Raw genomic sequence first — 22,314 nt, forward strand, 5'->3', positions numbered from 1 at the left:
TGTGAACTCCTAACCTAAATACTTGTTCCAGGTTAGCGAGTCAAGTTTTGAAGCTTTCAATTAACATAAAGACAGACAACTAGCATTTTCAAGAGAAGAGTGACAGCCAGGGCCGGCCCTACCATGGGACCCGATGGTACCATTGTACCAGGCGGCACTTTCAGGGGGGTGGCAAATTGCCACCCGCCGGCCATTCTATTCCGCCAGCTCCACTTTCCGCGCCACTGTGGGGCTAATTGCCGCCCGACCGCTCCTCCCGTTCTGCTCCACTGTGGGGCTAATTGCATGAATAGAGCCATAACAGGTCCTTTTTATACTCCTATATATGTAAACAACCATAACAGGTCCTCTTTATACTCCTATATACAGGTATAGAGCCATGATAGGTCCACTTTAGTTATCATGATATAAAATAATGGATGTGGGGGCATTTTGGTGGGCTTAATTTTTTTTTTTTGTGGGGGGGCAGCATTTTATTCTTGGTACCAGGCAGCACAATGTCTTGGGCCGGCACTGGTGACAGCCTACATATTTCTCGTACTGTAAAACACAAACAGTATTGCCAAGTATAAAAGGTTTACACTTCGTATAGACCAAATGTTCAAACACATTCAATTTAAATCGATTCCCGTACTTTGCCCACCATAACTGCTCTATACATTGCTTAAGTGACTAAGGGCCAATTTCAACGCTGCTGAGTTCACACCAGGGCTGCTTCTCTCCCCATAAAAGTCAATGGGAATGCAAAAGTGGCTTGAAGCTGGTTACAAAGATGTCTACTGCAGGTAAAATGAGAGTCATAAAGGTAGTAAACTGCAGATCAAATGTACCTGTCAATGATCTCATAAGCGTGTCAAATTGATGTCAAACACATGCTGCATTTGCAACCCAAATACTTGTCAACAATGGGCAAAGACCCTGCTTGTCAGATACTCACAAAGTTGGTAAACCAGTAGGCACACTTTCCCGTCATTAGCCTCTTTGGATTGCAGAATCTTGTGATATACTTCAAATTAGAAAAAAGACGAGGTGGGTTTGCCTTAATCGTGATGTAGATCAGACCCGATAGAAGGTCATCAGTGGTGGCTGGCTCCTTTGTAGAAATATCTATGGCCCTAAAAAGGTGGTCACAGGCTTTTGTCATACAGGCAAGCTTGTCCTGGGGGGCTCTCTTAAAATCCATTTCTAGCAGAGCTATAAGTAAAAGGAGAAAGGTTACCTTTAAGAACTGATTTTATATACAAAAAACATGCTTTATGTACAATTTGAACCACATGTGAAGTGCACAGGAACCACATTCCTGTTCAACTCATTTGCAATTTGGTGAGGTGCGATTTATTCACATCGCACCAAAGTTGTGCATGCACCAATTTTGGGACCGCACTGCAACCAGATCGCATGGTACTTTTGTTAACCCCTTGATGCCAGCCGTGCGCATATATGCAACCACGCTCACCCTGCATGCTCCAAGCACGGAAGCCTGCGAAGATCGGTAAGCTCAAATCGGGAGCTTTCTGATCATGTGACAGCCAATCACAGTGGTCAAATGACCAGAATGCCCACCTCCCGGCTTTTGGAATTCTTAAAGATCCAATTGGCAGTTGGTGAGAAGAGGTTAAGATTGCACTGACACCTGCTTCAGATCACAAGCGCAGTGCAATTTGAATGCGGTGTAAGAAAAAAAAAAATCACAAATTGCGTAATTTCCCGCACCACATAAGTGTGAACCTAGGCTTTGTGGACAATGTAGAAAGAGCAAACTGAATTATTTACCAACACTGTCTAATGATATAAAAATTTGATTTACATGAGATTTAAACCTTATTTTATTTTAAAATGTGCAAGAGCTCTTCTTTCTAACAATACTTTCTACTGACCTGTAACAGCACTGGCAATCTGATCACTGACTTCTTCATCTTGTTCACACAAAGAAAACTGAAGAATCTTAGGAGTAATCCAGCTCAGTGACCTAAAAAAGAAAACCCATCTATAAGGATTACTTGCAGAATGCATGGCCAACACAGCACACGTATACATACATACATACATACATAAAGAATATTCTACAAGTGACTGTTTTGTTGACGTCCCAAAACTAGATTATATGCAGTCAATTACTAATGGTCCCTAGATACATGCAGTAAACCAGCAAGTTTCAAATTACTGCAGCTTACACTTTTCACAAAGCTCTCTACTTACAGATCACCCATTTCACCATCTGGTTTGCTTCTCATTGCCTCCAGCAAAAACAAAATAAAATCAATGGCCATTAGGATCAGCAGTCAGTCGTTCTATTAGAAGTAAAATACTGAGGGCTTTTAATTCACAGTGATAGTCGCTCACCTAATATGATTCTGAAGTGAAAGATCTTTTTGCTCCTCCTGTGGATCATGCATACAGAAAACCGACTTGTATATACGAGTCATGACCAGTTTCTCAATATTATCCAATAACTGATCTTTTTCCTCTGATGTATCTGAAAAACAGACAAAATTCAAGTGTTACTAAACCCAGGACCCTGCACTCACTATATCTGGCCTCCCACAGTACACAGAACATGGAAATGCAATTTTTTGTAAATATAAACTGATAAATACCTTTTCTCATCAGCACTATATAGCAGCCTTGTGATGTCTATCAGTGTCTGGTTAAAGTTTTCATACTGCACTGAGCTGTCCTATGAGGACCCCTTACCCTCTGTCTGGACAGCGCTGATTGGCCCTGTGCTGATCACATGCACTCTCCCAAGAAAAAAAACTCTCCAGCAATACACACTAAACTGAGCATGTGCAGCCTGACTCCAAAGGCTCTGTCTTATTTGGACATGCTCTTGAGTCAGTGGAAGAAGAGGAGTATCTGTGCATACAAGATCAAACAAAATGTTTACACAATGCAGAGGATTGAGAGCCGGTTCACACTGGGGCGACTTGGGATCTGACTTGAAGTCGCCTCAAGTCGTCCCAAGTCGCGCTGTCGAGAAAAACAATGCAAGTGAATGGGAGCGGTGTTAATACACACGACTCGAGTCGCTCCGACTTCAAAAGAAGTTCCTGTACTACTTCAATCCGACTTGTAGGCGATTTGTACCCATTAATTACAATGGAAGTCGCCTCCAAGTCTGATCCAAGTCTGATCATTGTCTTAACTGAAGCGACTTTCCAGGAAGATAACATACATTTCTCAGGCAAACCTCTCCCTCCCCCTCCCTCCCCTAGAGCTGATTGTTTGATTGGCCACTGGAAAGTCTCCTGTCCTCAAGACGACTTCAAGTCGTGTTGTAAATCGCCCCAGATCGCCCTTAGGTTCATGCTCAAGTCGTGTCGGAGTCGCCTCTGAAAGTCGCGCTGGAAGTCGTGTCGCCCTAGTGTGAACCGACTCTGACCCCTTCGTTAGTTAGACTGATTTTACCGTTGTGGGTTTAGTAACACGTTAAGGCTCATTAACACACGTCTGTTCTACTGAGTGAAAAAGCACTTCTGAGTATTTGTAAACCCATCTCATGTAAGCATAGGTAACTTCAAATACATTTTTCAGTATTTTAAACATGCAGCTGTTAAAACATCGGCTAAACCTGATATGAAGGTCCTTATGCAGGCACTTCCTGTTATAGGATGACATTGCTCTGTCCCGGTCTCCCAGTTGCACTCCTGTGTTGTCACCCCGTCACACATTCTTCATAATTAAACTACAAGCAAGCCATGCTCACACACACACACACACACTACATATAAACATTCCATCACCGTCATAAGAAAACCCACCCTGAGAAAAAAAGTGCATGCATATAGAATGGATGCGGCTGTAAAGAACCTTCAGGAGATCAGCAGTGCGGATATTATGGAATAAAAAAGAAAAAAAAAAAAAGTGAAAATAGTATTTTGTTTAAAAAAAAGAGACAGTTGTTTATGGCACACATTTCTTTAGCAAACTAAATGTCATTCAGCTGGGGTTTACATGTATTTTATGGCTTGGGTTAATGGGCTTTAGGCATGTGTCAGTGACATTAGTTGGACATCAATTTGAGATACCGTACTTCTGACATTATTCAAAATTCACTGACAGGATAATCTGACCTGCAGTTGACCTTTTGACCTAAATCTGACAAGCTTAATTAGGGTTTTGCATTTCTATAGACTAGTAGGAGAATGCAAACCCCATATGATGCAAGTGAAAATGGGATTTTTGTACTCCACATTAACATTGAGTCCATTGAGGGACATAGGAAGTCATACAATTTAGGTATACTACAGCCTACAGACACTGCCAAAAGTAAAAAAGAAGGGGGGAGGTATCCAGGCATCCAGGTAACAAAATCCAGTACAAAAATAAAAATGTCTTTCTCATCCATTGAGGAACAGAGGAAGTCATACACTGCTGGGATGTCCAAAAGCAGTCCAACTGAGGGGTGCAATACAGCAAGCAAAAGGCTAAGAGGCCAACAAAATAACAGAACTGGGGATTTCCTGCAGCTCAAAACAACACCTAAAGGATCTTTTGCCCGAAGCTGGTATCAGATTATGCATGAACATCCACCTGGTTAGACCATGCAAACAGAAGACCAGGTGGCAGCATTGCCAAGTCTGATAAAGAGCAACCTGATGCCAAAGTGCCCAAAAGGCACTTACAGATCTAGTAGAGTATACCTTGACAGAAAAAGGTGGCACCCAATTCTTGGGACCATATGCTTGATTAATGGTCTGACTCAACGAGCAACAAATTGTGGAAGAGAAGCTAGTTGAGCCTTTCAAAAACCATGAGCAATAACAAAGAAAGGGTTAAGCCTCGTACACACGCACGGTTTTCTCGACAAGAAAGCTGCTGGAAGAGATTTTTGACGAGAAAACCGTGCGTGTGTATGCTTTCTCGGCGAGAAAACTCCCGGGAATCCAGACGAGAAAAATAGAGAACCTGCTTCCTGCCGATAAAACCGTGAGTGTGTATGCTTACCTGTCCCCAGGTAAACCCGCGCATGCTCGAAAAGACTTTGATGCATGCGCGGTAGCATACAAGGGTAGTGTAGGGTGTAGCAAGATGGCGGCGATGGTATCGAATGTGACGAGCGCAGGCTCGTCGTAGTCGCTGACGTCACTGCGTTCTTTCCATTCAAAAGAACGGTGGTTCTTTTGAATGGCAGTCTGTATGCACAACTTTGCAAGGAAAGCTTGCCAGGAATCCCGTCAGGAAAACCAATGTTTTCTTTCCTGACGGGATTCTCGGCCGTGTGTACAGAGCTTTAGTCTTTCGTGAGGAAGCAGTGGTTGCAAGAAACTCTCACAGCCCAAAATACATCCTGGAAATGGAGGGAAATCTTACGATTAAATAAAGCTACAGGGGGATGGAAGAATAAACTTTTAGTGGTGCCGAAGGCCAAATGCTGGTCTAGACCCATCTATAAAAAAGCAAGGGTGCATTCCATGGGGAAATTCCTGGAGCAAAAACCTCATGTTTCACACTAAGCAAAGTATACCTTCCATGTATAATGATACATCTTGCAAGGAGTAAACTGACTAGCTTTTAGAAAAGTGGGAAGAACAGATTCAGAGATGCCCATGTCCCTTAGAACCTAGGCTTCAATAGCCATGCTGCCAAAGCTAGGTACCATGAAGCAGGATAGTACATCAGTTCACGAGACAAAATATGTGCATGATCTGGAAGAGCCCAAGGAACGTCCGCTAGGAGTCTTACCAGGTTGCAGTACTACGTTTGCCTTGACCAAACTGGAGATACAGTGCCTTGCAAAAGTATTCACCCCCCTTGGCATTTTCCGTGTTTTGTTGTGTTTTAATTTACAGAACATGCCCACAACTTTGAAGATTTTTTTTATTTTTATTGTGAAGCAAACAACAAATAGGACAAAATAACAAAAAAAATCAATACTCTGTAGAGCCATCTTTTGCGGCTATCACAGCTCCAAGTTGCTTTGGATAAGTCTCTATGAGCTTGCCACTGGGATTTTTGCCCATTCCTCCATGCAAAAACTGCTCCAGCTCCTTCAAGTTGTATGGTTTGCGCTTGTGAACAGCAATATAAGTCTGACCACAGATTTTCTATTGGATTGAGGCCTGTGCTTTGACTAGGCCATTCCAACACATTTACATGTTTTGCCTTAAACCACTCAAGTGTTGCTTTAGCAGTGTGTTTGGGGTCAGTGTCCTGCTGGAAGGTGAACCTCCGTCCTAGCCTCAAATCACAGAGTGGTACAGGTTTTGCTCAAGAATATCTCTGTATTTAGCACCATCCATTTTTCCCTCAACTCTGACCAGTTTCCCAGTCCCGACTGCTGAAAAACATCCCCACAGCATGATGCTGCCAGTACCATGTTTCAGTGATGGTGTTCTTTGGGTGATGTGATGGTTGGGTTTGTGCCAGACAAAGTGTTTTTTTTTTTGATCGTCAAAAAGTTTAATTTTAGTCTCATCAGACCAGAGAACCTTCCTCCAGACATTTTGGGAGTCTCCCACATGCCTTGTTGCAAACTCAAAACGTGCCATTTAGTTTTTTTCTGAAAGTAATGGCTTTCTTCTGGCCACTCTGCCATAAAGCCCAACTCTATGGAGCGTACGGCTTCATAACAAAGGGGGTGAATACATACGTACATGCCAGTTATCAGTTTTTTATTTTTGAAAAATAGTTTTATGTATATCCATTTTTCAAATTTTACTTCACCAACGTAGACTATTGTGATCCGATAGATCATATATAATTCAGATTAAAAAAAAAAAAAAAAAACATCAAACTAAATGCTGTAATGTAACAAAATAGGTAAAAAGCCAAGGGGGTGAATACTTTTGCAAGGCACTGTATAAGAATGATTAGAATGCTTTACATCTCGTTCCTGTGGAGCAGATGAGGAAGGAATTGCTGCTGAGGAAATAGCATAGATTAGGGTGTACTGATCCCACAGAGCCACCAGAGCATGCACAACTTCTGCTAAATGCTCCCTGTAACTGGAGAAAAACCTATTCAGTTTCTTGTTAAACCTGAATATCAGGAGGTCTACATCAAATGTCCCCCATCCGTGACACAGGTCCTGCAACAGCTCCATGTGTAGACACCACCCCTCCCAGATCTAGGCCCAGCCAGCTAAGGAAGTTCACCTGCCAACTGTCAATGTAAAGTCAGACAAGGCTAGCACATAAAGTTCTAAATAGGACAGGATCTGCTCTACCTTTCTTGCCGTAGCGAGATTTATGCTTCCTCTATAAAGTTCCTCCCAGAAGCATGCCACTGCTGTGGGGTCCTTCATCTGAATCCAGATAGCATTACCCTCTAGCTGGGATTAATTCCATTGCAGAAACAACCAAATCGCCTGAAGTTCCAGAATGTTAATGTGGAGACAAGACCTTCAATCCTAACAGGCTGTAATCCATCATATGGATCTTCTAGAAAACGGGAAGAAAATAATTCCGACTCCAGAACCAGATTCCTGGACCACCAAGACAGGGACAACCTGGTCCCCTGAGGCAGATAAATCAGCCTAAGGCCTGGACTGATGACCCATGGTGACAAAATGTTGTGCTTGAGGGGTCTGGAGTGAAAGTGGGCAAATAGTACTGCCCTGAAGGAGAGTATTATCAGAACCAGGACTCTCATGGCAGAGCGAACAGTTGGAAAACGAAAGAGTTTTTTTGGAACGAAAAAACTGTCATTACGTTAATACTGTATCTCTGCCAATTAGAGGACACATCTTCACCTCCCTCTCCTCCTTACCATTTACAAATCGCATATCCTGACTTTTTGTGAATGGCCAAGAGGAAAGTAAGGCAGAGAGGCGACCAAAGCACCATGAGACATACAGTGCTATTAGCTTAGCAGGCAGGGAAGTACAGTGGCGCTGTATTTCCATCAACATGTAAAAAATAAAATTTGTGGGGTGAAAAAAGGAAGTGTACAGAGCATCAGGTGGTTTTAGAGGAAATGGAGTGTTCAACTAATTTAAAACCAGTAGGCTTATAGTGCCGAGTTGGGTTTTAAGAATATTTGGTAAGTAAATGCAGGCACCTCCAGATTTCTTTTTTTTACCTGCAAGTGGTTTTCAGATTTTAAAAACCGGATTAGGTGTACCTTTCTACCATCAGACACACCGAATAGCTGTTGAACAAGCCTTCATTACAACCATAACCATGGGGGTGTAAATTGATAAGGGGGCGCTAATGAGAAGTAAACCAATAAAGTGCAAGTGCTCAATAATTCATGATCATAACTAGCCAGTGAAATCAAATCATTTAAAAATGAACAACGTGCATCATTTCATGATCATAGACAGTAAAAACAAATAATATACAAGTGTACAATGTGCATCAATAAACCGCCTGCAATTATAGCAAAAACGTGCATCAATAAACAGCCAGTAATTGTATTAAAAACGTCCATAAAATGTGAAGTTTTGTGATTTGTTACACCATCACCACTGCCAAACACAATGTTAAAAACAGCGACACCCTACTTACCAAACCACCATGACCTCTTTAATTAAAAAAGATAGGTCAGGTGGGGCTTTATATGATTTTTATCTGTAATCTGAACTGGTGCCAGAAGGATAAGCCAAGGAAATGCTCCACTACAATGATGCTCAGAAAAAGATGAAAAAAGGCAATACCATAGCCTAGATCCGTTTGTTTAAAAGAAATGTAAAAACAATAGGCCAAATGGCCGCTTACTTTAAAAGTGCCTTTCCTCTGCACTGAAGGTACAGGCTTGGTAATACCAGGTGAGTTGTGAAGCAGCCGCCTCGCTTGCTCACGCTGTTGTGAATCGGCGTGTGTTCCACTGCCTGAGAGTACTGAAACCGGAAGTGGCAACGTGATCGGGATGCGCCTCGACGTACGTTTCGTTGTGATGACGTCGTCAGGAAGCGTCCCGGTCACTGAATGAGTTGAATTTTTATTTCCCCAGATGTAGTGTGATTGGTTAAATGGCTGTTATAGGACTAATGCCATCTAGTGGATTTTAAGAACCATATATTTCTTTCCAGCGCCAGTGTTAACATAGAGAGACAATAGTTAAGAGCCTGAAAAATGCAGCCAAATTGCTAGATACCAGTGTCACCCTACCTTCATAAAATGGAGCTTGGTGTGAAACATGTAAGCCTATACCTGTAGTTCACCTTTGTATCCAGCACTTGAATAAAGATATTGCACAGGAGTGCGGCCATCCAGCCTTCTTTTCTTCTAAAATGGCCAGGGGTGTTTATGCAACCTGAATGGGCCCACATACACTTGTTTCATTATCTGATCATGCAAAAATCATCAGTCATCTAATGTCTACTATTAACTTTTGAAGTATTTTTTAAATATCTGATCTACAGTACAGACCAAAAGTTTGGACACACCTCATTCAAAGAGTTTTCTTTATTTTCATGACTATGAAAATTGTAGATTCACACTGAAGGCATCAAAACTATGAATTAACACATGTGGAATTATACATAACAAAAAAGTGTGAAACAACTGAAAATAAATTTCATATACTAGGTTCTTCAAAGTAGCCACCTTTTGCAGCAGACACATCTCTAGAACTGTTAAGAGGAGACTGTGTGAATCAGGCCTTCATGGTAGAATATCTGCTAGGAAACCACTGCTAAAGAAAAGCAACAAGCAGAAGAGACTTGTTTGGGCTAAAGAACACAAGGAATGGACATTAGACCAGTGGAAATCTGTGCTTTGGTCTGATGAGTCCAAACTTGAGATCTTTGGGCCAGATCCCCAAAAGGGATACGCCGGCGTATCTACTGATACGCCGTCGTATCCCTGTTTCTATCTTTGGAACTGATCCACAGAATCAGTTTCCAAAAGATAGGCAGAAGATCCGACATGTGTAAGGGACTTACACTGCCGGATCTTAGGATGCAGTACCGCATCCGCCGCTGGGGGCATTTCGTGTCGAAATGCCGCTTCGGGTATGCAAATTAGCACTTACGGAGATCCACGAAGCTTTTACGCTTCGTTTTTTCTCCGTAAGTATTAAGTTGCATGTGTAAAATTAGGGCTGCTTTTACAAAGTGTAAACTGTTTACACCTTGTAAAAGTAGACCCTTCTTACCCGCGACGCTGTTATTTTTTTTTTATTTTTCCGCCGTATCTTTTTTTTTCCCCCCGACGCAATTTTTTTGACCCGGCGCGATTCACGAAGCTCGGCGTAACGTAATTTCGCGCTATGCACGTCGGGAAAATTACGTCATGAGCATGCGCAGTACGTCCGGCGCGGGAGCGCGCCTAATTTAAATGGGACTCGCCCCCATTTGAATAGGAACGCCTTGCGCCGGCGGAATTTAAGTTACACACCTGAAAATTTCTAGGTAAGTGCTTTGTGGATCGGGCACTTAGGTAGAAATTTTCCGGCAGTGTAACTTAAATGGGAAAAGATAAGTTACGGCGGCTGGCTGTGGATCTGGCCCTTTGGTTCCAACCCCTGTGTCTTTGTGCCACGCAGAAAAGGTGAACGGATGGACTCTACATGCCTGGTTCCCACCGTGAAGCATGGAGGAGGAGGTGTGATGGTGTGGGGGTGCTTTGTTGGTGACACTGTTGGGGATTTATTCAAAATTGAAGGCATACTGAACCAGCATGGCTACCACAGCATCTTGCAGCGGCATGCTATTCCATCCGGTTTGCGTTTAGTTGGACCATCATTTATTTTTCAACAGGACAATGACCCCAAACACACCTCCAGGCTGTGTAAGGGCTATTTGACCAAGAAGGAGAGTGATGGGGTGCTGCGCAAGGTGACTACCTCTTGAAGCTCATCAAGAGAATGCCAAGAGTGTGCCAAGCAGTAATCAAAGCAAAAGGTGGCTACTTTGAAGAACCTAGAATATGAAATATATTTTCAGTTGTTTTACACTTTTTTGTTATGTATAATTCCACATGTGTTAATTCATAGTTTTGAAGCCTTCAGTGTGAATCTACAATTTTCATAGTCATGAAAATAAAGAAAACTCTTTGAATGAGAAGGTGTGTTAAAACTTTTGGTCTGTACTGTATATATTTCCTCAACAGTCCTAAGAATCTGTATACTTCTCAAATGTGTGCTGCATATAATAATCTGCCTGATGTTCGGAGTGAGCTACAATTTTTATGGGTTACAACAGGAAGTAAAATAGATGTGCATATGTTGTCAAAGAATCCAATTACTCACCAGGAATGTGGTCCCCAATTTGTCTATATAAAGTCTGAACATCTTCTGCTTTTTTATCCACTGTAAGATTCTGCAAGACATTCATAATATATAACTATATCTTACAGTTCTGATAAACTTGACCCCTTCTTCCAAACCCCTACCCACATAAACAAAAAAATTATTTACCCACGACCCAGGCCTCACGAAAGAGAGAACAGTGACAGGTCTTTATTACAGGAAGCTCCTGCACAAAGGCAACGTTTCACACTGGATTACTGCACAGACCCGGAAAAAATACACAAGGATCAAGGAAGAATACACATGATGAATATATTTTGGCAATATTTGCTCATCCAGCTTTATTACCTCTCGCTGCTTATCTATCCTCGTAGCTCAGTGTCATGGATATGCAATAGCCTGGCAGCTTACCTGTGTTTTCCATCTGTTCATTAGAGGCCTGACCCTGTTCTGGTTCCCTTTTTATCACTTCCTATTCCTGTATGGCCATCCCAGGAAGTCTATATTAACTGTTGCACTACAGGTCTGCAGTGCTGTTCAACAGTGTAATTTGCTAAGTTCCTGTCTGCAAGTGTGCTACTATCATCTTTTGGCCTGTCCCTGACTTCTTCTGTTTGCCTGTGACCCTGACCATTTGCCTGTCCTCGGTTACCCTTGTCTGCCTGTTGCCCTGACCTCGGCCTACCCATCACCACTGTTTGTCCTGCTGGCTGCTTCCCCTCTCTCCCTGCGGAGTGTGACCTAGGGGATCTCGGGGGTCGCGACCTGGTTCCAGTTGCGGCCAAGGCCATCCTCACCACTAGAGGCTCTGGTGAACACAAAACTGGGTCTTAGACTCCTGGGTGATCTTGGGTTCACGCTTCCTCTCTGTAGCAGCAGTCGGCTATAGGGTTCACTACCCTGTGGTGCATCCCTGACCCCAACGGGGTGCACTTGTCACCTGGCCACGGGTGACCTGACACTCGGCTGAAGAATCTGCTTGGTTAAGCATCAAAATGTCATTACAACACAGCCCAGTTGAACATGATTAAAGGGGTTGTAATGGTAATTTTTTTCCTAAATAGCTTCCTTTACCTTAGTGCAGTCCTCCTTCACTTATCTCATCCTTCCATTTTGCTTTTAAATGTCCTTATTTCTCCTGAGAAATCCTCACTTCCTGTTCTTCTGTCTAACTCCACACAGTAATGTAAGGCTTTCTCCCTGGTATGGAGAAAGCCTCTTGAGGGGGGAGGGGGTGAGCAGGCAAGTCAGGAAACTCTCTACTTTGCAGATATAGAAAGGAGCTGTGTGTTAGTGGGCGTCCTGACACTCCTGCTCGCCCCCTCAAGAGGCTTTCTCCACACCAGGGAGAAAGCCTTGCATTACTGTGTGTAGTTACAGACAGAAGAACAGGAAGTGAGCATTTCTCAGAAGAAATAAGGACATTTAAAAGCAAAATCGAAGGATGAGGTAAGTAAAGGAGGACTCCACTAAGGTAAATGAAGCTATTTAGGGAAGAAATTCCTTTACAACCCCTTTAACCACTTAAGGACCGCCTCCTGCATATATATACGTCAGCAGAATGGCACGGCTGGGCACATGTACGTCCTGTACCCAGCCGAAACTCCGGGACCGCGGGACCAGCGGAGGGTCCCTGGAGCTGAAGAACGGGGAGAGCCGTGTGTAAACACGGCTTCCCCGTGCTTCACTGTGGCAGCTGCATCGATCATGTCATTCCTTTTATAGGGGGACACAATCGATGACGTCACACCTACAGCCACACCCCCTACAGTTGTAAACACACTTCAGGGAACACATAACCCCATTAGCGCCCCCTTGTGGTTAACTCCCAAACTGCAACTGTCATTTTCACAATAAACAATGCATTTTAAATGCACTTTTTGCTGTGAAAATGACAATGGTCCCAAAAATGTGTCAAAATTGGCCGAAGTTTCCGCCATAATGTCGCAGTCACGAAAAAAAAAAAAAAAAAAAAAACGCTGATCGCCGCCATTAGTAGTAAAAAAAATTTTTTTTATAAAAATGCAAAACTATCCCCCATTTTGTAAACGCTATAAATTTTGCGCAAACCAACCGATAAACGCTTATTGCGATTTTTTACCAAAAATAGGTCGGCCTAAACGGAGTAAAAAATTTTTTTTTTTTTAGATATTTTTGGGGGATATTTATTATAGCTAAAAGTAATAAATATTGAATTTTTTTCAAAATTGTCGCTCTATTTTTGTTTATTGCACAAAAAATAAAAACCGCAGAGGTGATCAAATACCACCAAAAGAAAGCTCTATTTGTGGGGAAAAAAATGACGCCAATTTTGTTTGGGAGCCATGTCGCACGACCGCGCTATGGTCAGTTAAAGCGACGCAGTGCCGAATCGCAAATAGGGGCAAGGTCCTTTAGCTGCATTTTGGTCCCGGTCTTAAGTGTTTAACTACTTCACATAAAATGTATAACAAGTAAACAGCAATATTATGCAAAACAAACTGATTAAAGCGGGAGTTCACCCATAAAACAATTTTTCCCCTTAGATTCCTGCTCGTTTTGTCTAGGGGAATTGCCTAGTTGTTTTAAAATATGAGCCGTACTTACCGTTTTCGAGATGCATCTTCTCCGTCGCTTCCGGGTATGGGTCTTCGGGAGCGGGCGTTCCTTCTTGATTGACAGTCTTCCGAGAGGCTTCCGACGGTCGCATCCATTGCATCACTAGTAGCCGAAAGAAGCCGAACGTCGGTGCGGCTCTATACTGCGCACCGACGTTCGGCTTCTTTCGGAAAATCGTGACGCGATGGATGCGACCGTCGGAAGCCTCTCGGAAGACTGTCAATCAAAATGGGAACGCCCAGTCCCGCAGCCCATACCCGGAAGCGGCGGAGGAGATGCATCTCGTAAACGGGTAAGTACAGCTCATATTTTAAAACAACTAGCCGATTCCCCTAGGCAAAACGAGCATCCATCTAAGGGGAAAAAGTGTTATGTACGGGTGAACCCCCGCTTTAAATTCAAGTTTTATTTTTTATTTAGATTTAAAAAAGACTTACATTTGCATTTTGTATCCTTTGAATGAAATTAGTGCAATGTGTCAGTAACTCGTGTGCATCAGGTCTATGAAGGGCTTTCAGAAAGTCTGAAAAATTTCCTTGACCCAGAGAAAGAAGGTAGGAGAGGAAAAGAGGGCGTACAGAACCTGTGGAGTAATACAATAATACATATTAATCATAGTATAACTTTTTACTATACAAACTCTCAAGAAATTTATCATGGCATTTCTCACAATACAACACTAAATGCAAAAGTACCTCAAACAGTCATTTAACATCAAACCATGTGCCAAATTTCTTCTTAAAGTAAACCCGGACACCACTTTAAAGTTTTGCATACTTGCAGAGAGATGACTTTTCTATTAGGGCTTATGGAGAAAAGGCCATGAATATGCAGTACGCTGCAGTCACAGAGCTCAGTGAAGAGGACTGGAGTCACCCTAGCTTGCGCAGCCAGGGTTGCCAGCTGATATGAAGTCATTTGTAGGATGGAAAAAATTTAAGTGGAGCTGTTCTTTTTGCAATAATAAATATCACTAATTTTGTTTATTAAAAAGCAATTTTTTTTCTCAGTCTAGGCCGATATGTATTTTTCTACATATTTCTGGTAATACAAATCGCAATAAATGTATATTGATTGGTTTGCGCAAAAGCGATTTTACCTGACTGATAAAACTGACCATACACTGTGCAAATTTTTACGGAACCAAAATAAATTCACTCAATGGGTGGCCCTGCTCCATTTGAAAAAAAAAAGTGCCCCCATATACAGCGGCTTTCTATGGGGGCTCTCACCAGGGAGGTTGAGCCAAGAGCGCTGGCTGGGGACCGGAGAAGAGGAGGTTCGGGGCCACTCTGTGCAATTCCATTGTACAGAGCAGCTAAATATAAACCTGTTTGTTATTTTAAAAAACAAACAAAGTGCATTTACAATCATGTCAAGAGCTACTACTTTGGCCAGAAAGGTGCGTTTCATGCATTACTGGATATATTCTCAGTTTGCACCACTCTTCACATCAATCTCTGGACTCAAATACAGTTAGTATTACCAACAGTAATGACTAAGTGTAATAGATTTGCAAATAATTGAAGGGTGTAGGCTGCATTGAAATTCAACAGTCTAGTATCTACAGTGGAACCTTGGATTACGAGCATAACCCGTTCCAAGAAAATGCTTTTAATCCAAAGCACTCGCTTATCAAAGCGAATTTCCTCATCGAAGTCCATGGAAATAAAGATAATTAGTTCCACAATAACTTCTATTGTATGCAGTACCGCATGTGGCCAGAGGTGGGGGGGGTGCCGTAGAGACTCGGAAATACTCAGCCACTCGGAAAGCCTCTGAGAGGCTCAGAAACACAGGAAACGGATTGTTTTCGAGTGCAGGGCAACACTCGTTAACCGCGTCAGGATTTTTTTTAAATAATAGCTCGTATTGTGAAACGCTCGTTAACTGCGTTACTCGCAATCCGAGGTATTACTGTATTTTTAAATGTAAAAGCTTTACAGTACATATGCTAATGCTGAAAATAAGCAAGTAAATGTACTGAGCCAATAAGAATTCAATTCAAGAATTCAATTACATGTAGCCTGTTCATTCCAAGTTAATATCTTTGTCTGCATTTCACTAGAATGCAATATACAGTATCTGGTACATAAAAGGCAGTAAACACGTTCAGGTTAAAGCACAAAAACAATGTGCCAGCATTATATTTACAACACCTAGGTATGGAACAACCTTTAGAAAACCATAATTAATCTGTTGTGTTGGAAACTGTGATGAAAATATTTGTTAAAGTTACAGCACATTTGTGAATGTGCTTTATGGTTTTCCCCTTAAAGTGATTGTAAACCCATTACAACCACTTTAACCTACAGGTAAGCCTAGATTAAGGCTTACCTACACGGTTTAGGAGATATTTACAAAAATTACGGCGCATGCGCTGTAGACAACGGCACAGGCACACTTTAGCAACTGCGATCGTGTCGCTCCTAATGGACCGTTCCGTGACTGGCGGCTCCCACCTGAATGCGCGGGAGTGACGTCATCACTGCTCTGGCCAATCACAGAGCCGGAAGTAACAGCCAGAAAAGATGTCGGCCGCCCGAGTGGTGCTTACAAGTGGGTTTACTTCCTCTTTAAAGGACTTTCTAACCTTCTTGTAAGCTTATATAGAAGCATACTTTTAATCAAAAGTTCACAAGGTTTATCTGTATTGGAGATAATGCACAACAAGATGTAGTTGGTGGGGGAGCCTTTAACCGCAAAGATTTTTAAGGTTGAAGGTCTGCTTACTCTGTCACTTTTTGCAGAAAGGCTATGTATAAATGATTTTTAATTGTACAATTCTTGTGACAAGATAAAATAAAGATTTTTTTTATCCCCCACACAAAAATGATTCTGGAAGCGGAACAAAGATTATTTCAGGAACATGTTAAAGCAGAAGTATGGCCAAAGCTCTTTGGCCATATCTCTCCTATAGGTCACATAAGTGCACTTAGTTCTGCACTCCTGTGACCCAGATAAAGCCCACTATTGTCTGACATCACTCAGCCGGTTTAGACTCTGTAGGGATCCTGAAAATAATGTTGGGATCCACCTAGATGCCTAACTGGCAGCTGGCTCAGCCTCCCTGCGCACTGCAGAGAGCATGACCCAGCCGTTCTCGCCCCCTCCACAGCCCAGCACTTCAGTGAGCACTGAAGGGGCAGAGCCGAGAGTAGTGACTGACAGTCACTGCTCTGTGCTCACAGCAGACTTGACAACTTTGATTGCTCAGTTCGCAGGTGTAGAGGCAGCAGGGATCGATGATGCATCTAGATAGGCAATTATGAATGCTTGATTTTTTTAATCCTGCATTTCTCTTTTAAAAAAAAATAAAAATTCCCATCTCAACACATTTTGGGTAGACTATGAAAAGTTGATTTTTCCTGTTGTACATTTCCTTGTTTTAATGTGCCACTTGATGCAGCTTATGTTCTCTGTAAGAACAGATACCTGGATGTCTGGATGGAAAGTGACAGGTACCAGCAGTCAGTTTTGCAGGATTCTGGGTAGTGCTTTGAAGAATAAAAAATAAGACAAAGGGAACATTGCCACAGGTTGAACAAACCTTCATAAGACAATAGCTTTAGCAACTACAGCTACAGTTTGAATTTGGTGAAAAAGTTACAAAAAAAATAATAGAAAACTGAATCCTAGTGCCTTAGATAATAGAAAGTGGTCTAGATGTTAGCAAGTGGTCAGAACTGCCTTCATGGCTCTCTCATGAAAATGCAGCACCACACTTGCAACCTAGAAAAACTGCATATCTTCATGTAAAACGCAAAGACCACTACTTTCATCCCAAGGGTACAACTGGTTATCAAGGAAGTAATTCCCATCCAGCCAATAACCTTCAACTATGATGTAATAGTTAGGAGTTTCATAATATCAGAAAGGTTGATTTCAGCACAGTCATATGTAGACATATGAAATATAGAACACTTACCTTTTGCAGTATGTTCTTCATTTTCCGGAAAGGCATTTTGCTTTCTGTTGACATTAATGTTGTGATATGCGTCCTGTTGATAACCTGCACCCATATCTGGTTTACATAGTAGATGTGCATTGTGATGCCTAAAGCTAAAGTGAAAACTGAATCAGTAATTATTCCTTTAAAAAAATGTGCTTATGGAACCAAGCACTGCAAAAAGCAATAATGTGTAAGCTACAACATTCATTGATGACCAATCAGATATCATATTGAAGTCAAATCAATAAAAATGCAATTGTAATAATTTGTGATGCTGCTGTTTAAACACTCAGGGCCAGATTCTCGTACATCCGCGTAAAATTGTGCGGGCGTAACGTATCTGATTTACGTTACGCCTCCGCAACTTACTCGGGCAAGTGCTTTATTCTCAAAGCACTTGCTCCGTAAGTTGCGGTGGCGCAGCGTAAATCGGCCGGCGTAAGCCCGCCTAATTCAAATTTGGATCAGGGGGGCGTGTTTTATGTAAATTAACTGTGACCCGACGTGATTGACGTTTTTCCCGAACGGCGCATGCGCCGTCCGTGGAATTTCCCAGTGTGCATTGCTCCAAAGTACGCCGCAAGGACGTCATTGGTTTCGACGTGAACGTAAATGACGTCCAGCTCCATTCACGGACGACTTACGCAAACGACGTAACTTTTTCAAATTTCGACGCTGGAACGACGGCCATACTTAACATTGTTACGCCACACTTACGCCACCATATAGCAGGGGCAACTATACGCCGGGAAAAGCCTAACGTAAACGGCGTAACTTTACTGCGTCGGCCGGGCGTACGTTTGGGAATTCGCGTATCTACCTAATTTGCATACTCGACGGAAGCGCCGCCTAGCGGCCAGCGTAAATATGCATTTACGATACGATGGTGTAACACAGTTACGCCTGTCGGATCTAAGCTAAATCTATGCGTAACTGATTCTAAGAATCAGGTGCATAGATACAACTTAGAGATACGACGGCGTATCTGGAGATACGCCGTCGTATCTCGTTTAAGAATCTGGCCCTCAGTCTTAATTGTTTAATTCAATGGACATCACGTGAGTAGAAACAAAGAAAAGTAAAAGGTTCATAAAAAGAAAAAAAAATGATTTTAGAAGCACCTCATTGCTGTACAATTTTACAAGTGGTGCAGTCTGCAGAAGCTCTATTGGTGAGACTCATAATTGAGATCCCTGACAATTAGGAATTTGGGCGCAGCATTAACTGTAATTTTTAGTAGCAAAGAGCTCTTAATCTCGTTACTTCAATCCCTTTGTTTGATTCATACTGACATCTAATTAATTTGTACCCAAGAAAAATTGTCCAACACATGTGAGCAATCAAGTGTCACACAATCCTGCCATTTAGTCTCATGGTAGAAATTATTAGGGCTATATCTTCTCCATATACACTGTACATGTTCAGGATATCATAGAGCTTAGTCTCATATCAAGGGTGTCACAACAGACCTCTGAGAATGGTTCGGCATAAAGGTACAATCTGACTAGTCGGAGGTCTTTTCCGATGATTCACACACAAACATGCATGTTCAGGTTGCTCATAGACAGGGGAGAGGAGAAAAACATATATGTCTGGCTCTTTTTTGTTAGTCTCATGGTAGAAATCATTAGTGATAAATCTCTCCCTACACTTCATCAGGAAAGGATGGTAAAGCTTGGTCTCATCAGTCAAGGGTGGCAACAGACCTCTTTGTTTGGGTTGCTTTTGGAGCACGAGCAGGGAAGTGAAGCAAAACACATCTGGAGCACTTTTTTCGCAGGGGAATAAATAACGATTGGTCAACTATTTTTCTAACCTGATCAGTCAACCTTCTCTACCAAGAACGGTAAAGCAGCAAGCTTTAATGGTGCACATAAACATGATATTGCCTTCTAACCAAGACAAAATTTATGACGGTGATCAGCTTCCACAACTGCCTAAAGATTTCCTGTGGTTTCATAAAGTAGTATTTTTTCCCCAGCCTTGATTTGACAACTGGTCATGCTAAGCAAGTAAATACTTTTCTCAGAGCTAGAACGGCTTATATAACTGAATAGACATCAAGGTAATATATCTATATATATATATATCTATATATATATATATAGAGCTTTTTTTCTCAGAAAATAGGTGCAGGAACTCAACCACGACCCTGTTCAGATTTCACAAACAGTAGAAGGGTCTTAAAGGGGCATTAAATACCAGGATTGCATTATATACAGAGTGCAGATTTCAGGTGGTTACATACAGTGCCGAGCTTTCACTTCTAAACACAGAAACCAGACTTATGTGTTTACAAGTGATTGTGGTGGCGCAGGCACCAAAGGGTCTGAGCCAAAGGTGGTGGAACTGAGTTCCCCCAAGTTCCCCCTGGAAAAAAAGCCCTGTATATATATACAAGAAAGATGACCTCCAAAACAAAGGAAAACTCACATGGACAGAACTGATAAAACATGCAAATAACTGATCTGAAAATGCAAGGCATAGCAGCCTTAAAGAAATGTGTATGGCTTTTAGATCTCTTGTGTGCCTCTCTATTGTAATTGTACTTTGTTTTTGGGGATTGATGTCTGGTTAATACACTTTTTCCATTACAAGCCTGTATATACACACCACCCACATTGGGCGTTTAATGCATCACAATACTTTTAAATGCACCCTTACTGGTTGAATATGGGAATAGTAATTACCCATTTGTGAGCGGCTGAGTCTGCTGTCGCTTCTGGATCCAGCATCTGGAACAATAGCCATGCCATGCTGGGTTACCATAGAACCCACAATTCTTTCTGCACAGCTCTGGTTTGTAGACAAGCCCTTGAAATTGGAAAGGCACATAGTCATTGTGTGGAAGGGTGAGATTTTGTCCATGGTGAAGTGGAACATGTTCCTGCCCTGGCGAAACAGAACTCATGATCTGTAAGAATGATAAAAAAAAAAAAAAAAAAGAAGCTCAATATAATTGACAGAATATGATCATTATCGCTATACAGAAAACACACAGAAAAATTACACATTGTCCAAATGATGGAAATAATAGTTATAGTATACTAGGTGCTGTTATGACGAACAACAATTAGAATACACTTTGCAATTCAAGGAAATCGCTGATGACAGAAATATGGCAGCCACTATTGCTAACCTCCTGAAAATGCTCGGCTGATCATTGAGTTCTGACTTCTTCACTTGCTACATGCTTAATCTAGTACAGCAAGTCAAATATACTGTATCTTTCTAATGCTATGGTATGGTAGTCACTGATCTGGAATGAGTCTGCACATCAGGAGCTCTGATTTAATTCTTAACTTACTGCATGCTTGTTTCAGGCTGCTTATTCAAAAAGCACTGAAGCCTCTTGATCAGCAATGTGGCCAAACAACTAGAAAACAAAGGTTTTCAGCAATGGCTGACCCTATATTTCTATCTGAATGCATTTTATTTACAGGGGACCTTCATGAAAACACCTGTGTGAGAAGACTAAGGCCGGGTTCACATATACGCCGCCACGGTTTCCAGCCTGGGGTCCGGTGCATTTCTGTTTCCCCGGTTCAGGTGCGATTCAAGTCCGAATCTTTGCCAGAATTTGCACCTGAACCAGATCCAAAAATGCACAGGACCCTTTTGGAAACTGCACTATGGCCGCTCCGGACATGTGTGAACTGGCTCCATTAAAAGCCGATCATAAAACGCATTCCAATGCGCACATATGTGAACCCGGCCTTAGCTGCCATTCATACCATGACCAATGGGGCTGTGTTGCTCAACGTAGGCCCAATGCAATGATAAGCTGAAATCCAGTGTTTCCTATAGGCCCTGCTCACAACAACATGCTGAGTTGATGTGCGCTGGGTGAAAACATAACATGCTGCAAAAAAACACAGTGCAGCAAACTAAATGTCACAGAAAGCATTAGGGAAAGCAAAGTATTTTAGCTTCTGCTGTGAGAAAAAGTGCATATCAATACCATCCTGCACAAAAAAAAAAAAACACAGCATTCCAACACACATCAACTGAAATTACGTGAAGCGGAGGTCTGCCCACCGCTACAAAGATTAAAAGCCAGCAGCTACACATACTGCAGCTGCTGGCTTTTTGTCCTGGAGTCCAGCTATGTCGGCACCGCAGCTGATGTTTCCATCAGCTGTCAGTTGCTGCCACCATTACAGGTAAGGGAACCTGGCAGTGTAGCCTTACGGCTTCACGCCAGGAATGCTACTGCGCATGCGCGAGGCTCCGCTCCTCTCTCCTACTGGCCTGGCAACTCCTCTTTGCAGATCCTTTCCAAGTCATTAAGGTTTCGCGAGGCTGACATTTGGTAACTTGAACCTTCAGCTCCCTCCACATATTTGCTATGGGATTAAGGTCTGGAGAATGGCTAGGCCATACTTCTTGAGCCACTCCTGTCTTGCCTTGGCCATGTGTTTTGGGTCATTGTTATGCAGGAATACCCATCCTCGACCCATTGAATTGAGGACAGGATTTTTTAACGATTAATCGTGCAGCTCTATAGCAGGATGGAGTAAGATCCATAATGTTAACGATAATGGTGCGATGCTGCTAGTGATGTTCTAGCGAATAGCAGCTCCTCCGGGCATCTCCCAACATGGGTGCGTGACTTTTTTTGTATAGTT

At 42.3% G+C, this 22,314-nt stretch overlaps 1 protein-coding gene across 2 annotated transcripts in view; it reads right to left on the reverse strand.

Moving 5' to 3' along the window:
- The window catches only part of LOC120939869 (rab5 GDP/GTP exchange factor-like), a 35,971-nt gene that overhangs the window by 8,984 nt on the left and 4,673 nt on the right, over positions 1 to 22,314 (reverse strand). For both annotated transcript variants that reach the window (XM_040352278.1, XM_040352287.1), the window contains exons 2-8: positions 20,377 to 20,600; positions 17,663 to 17,796; positions 14,172 to 14,317; positions 11,137 to 11,206; positions 2,344 to 2,476; positions 1,878 to 1,969; positions 938 to 1,194 (exon numbers count right to left, since the gene is read on the reverse strand). In XM_040352278.1, coding sequence (XP_040208212.1) covers positions 938 to 1,194; positions 1,878 to 1,969; positions 2,344 to 2,476; positions 11,137 to 11,206; positions 14,172 to 14,317; positions 17,663 to 17,796; positions 20,377 to 20,597 — 1,053 coding nt within the window. In that variant the 5' untranslated portion in view covers positions 20,598 to 20,600. The remainder of the gene's footprint in view (positions 1 to 937; positions 1,195 to 1,877; positions 1,970 to 2,343; positions 2,477 to 11,136; positions 11,207 to 14,171; positions 14,318 to 17,662; positions 17,797 to 20,376; positions 20,601 to 22,314) is intronic.

Source organism: Rana temporaria, chromosome 1 (assembly GCF_905171775.1).
Source record: "Rana temporaria chromosome 1, aRanTem1.1, whole genome shotgun sequence".
NCBI lineage: Eukaryota > Metazoa > Chordata > Amphibia > Anura > Ranidae > Rana > Rana temporaria.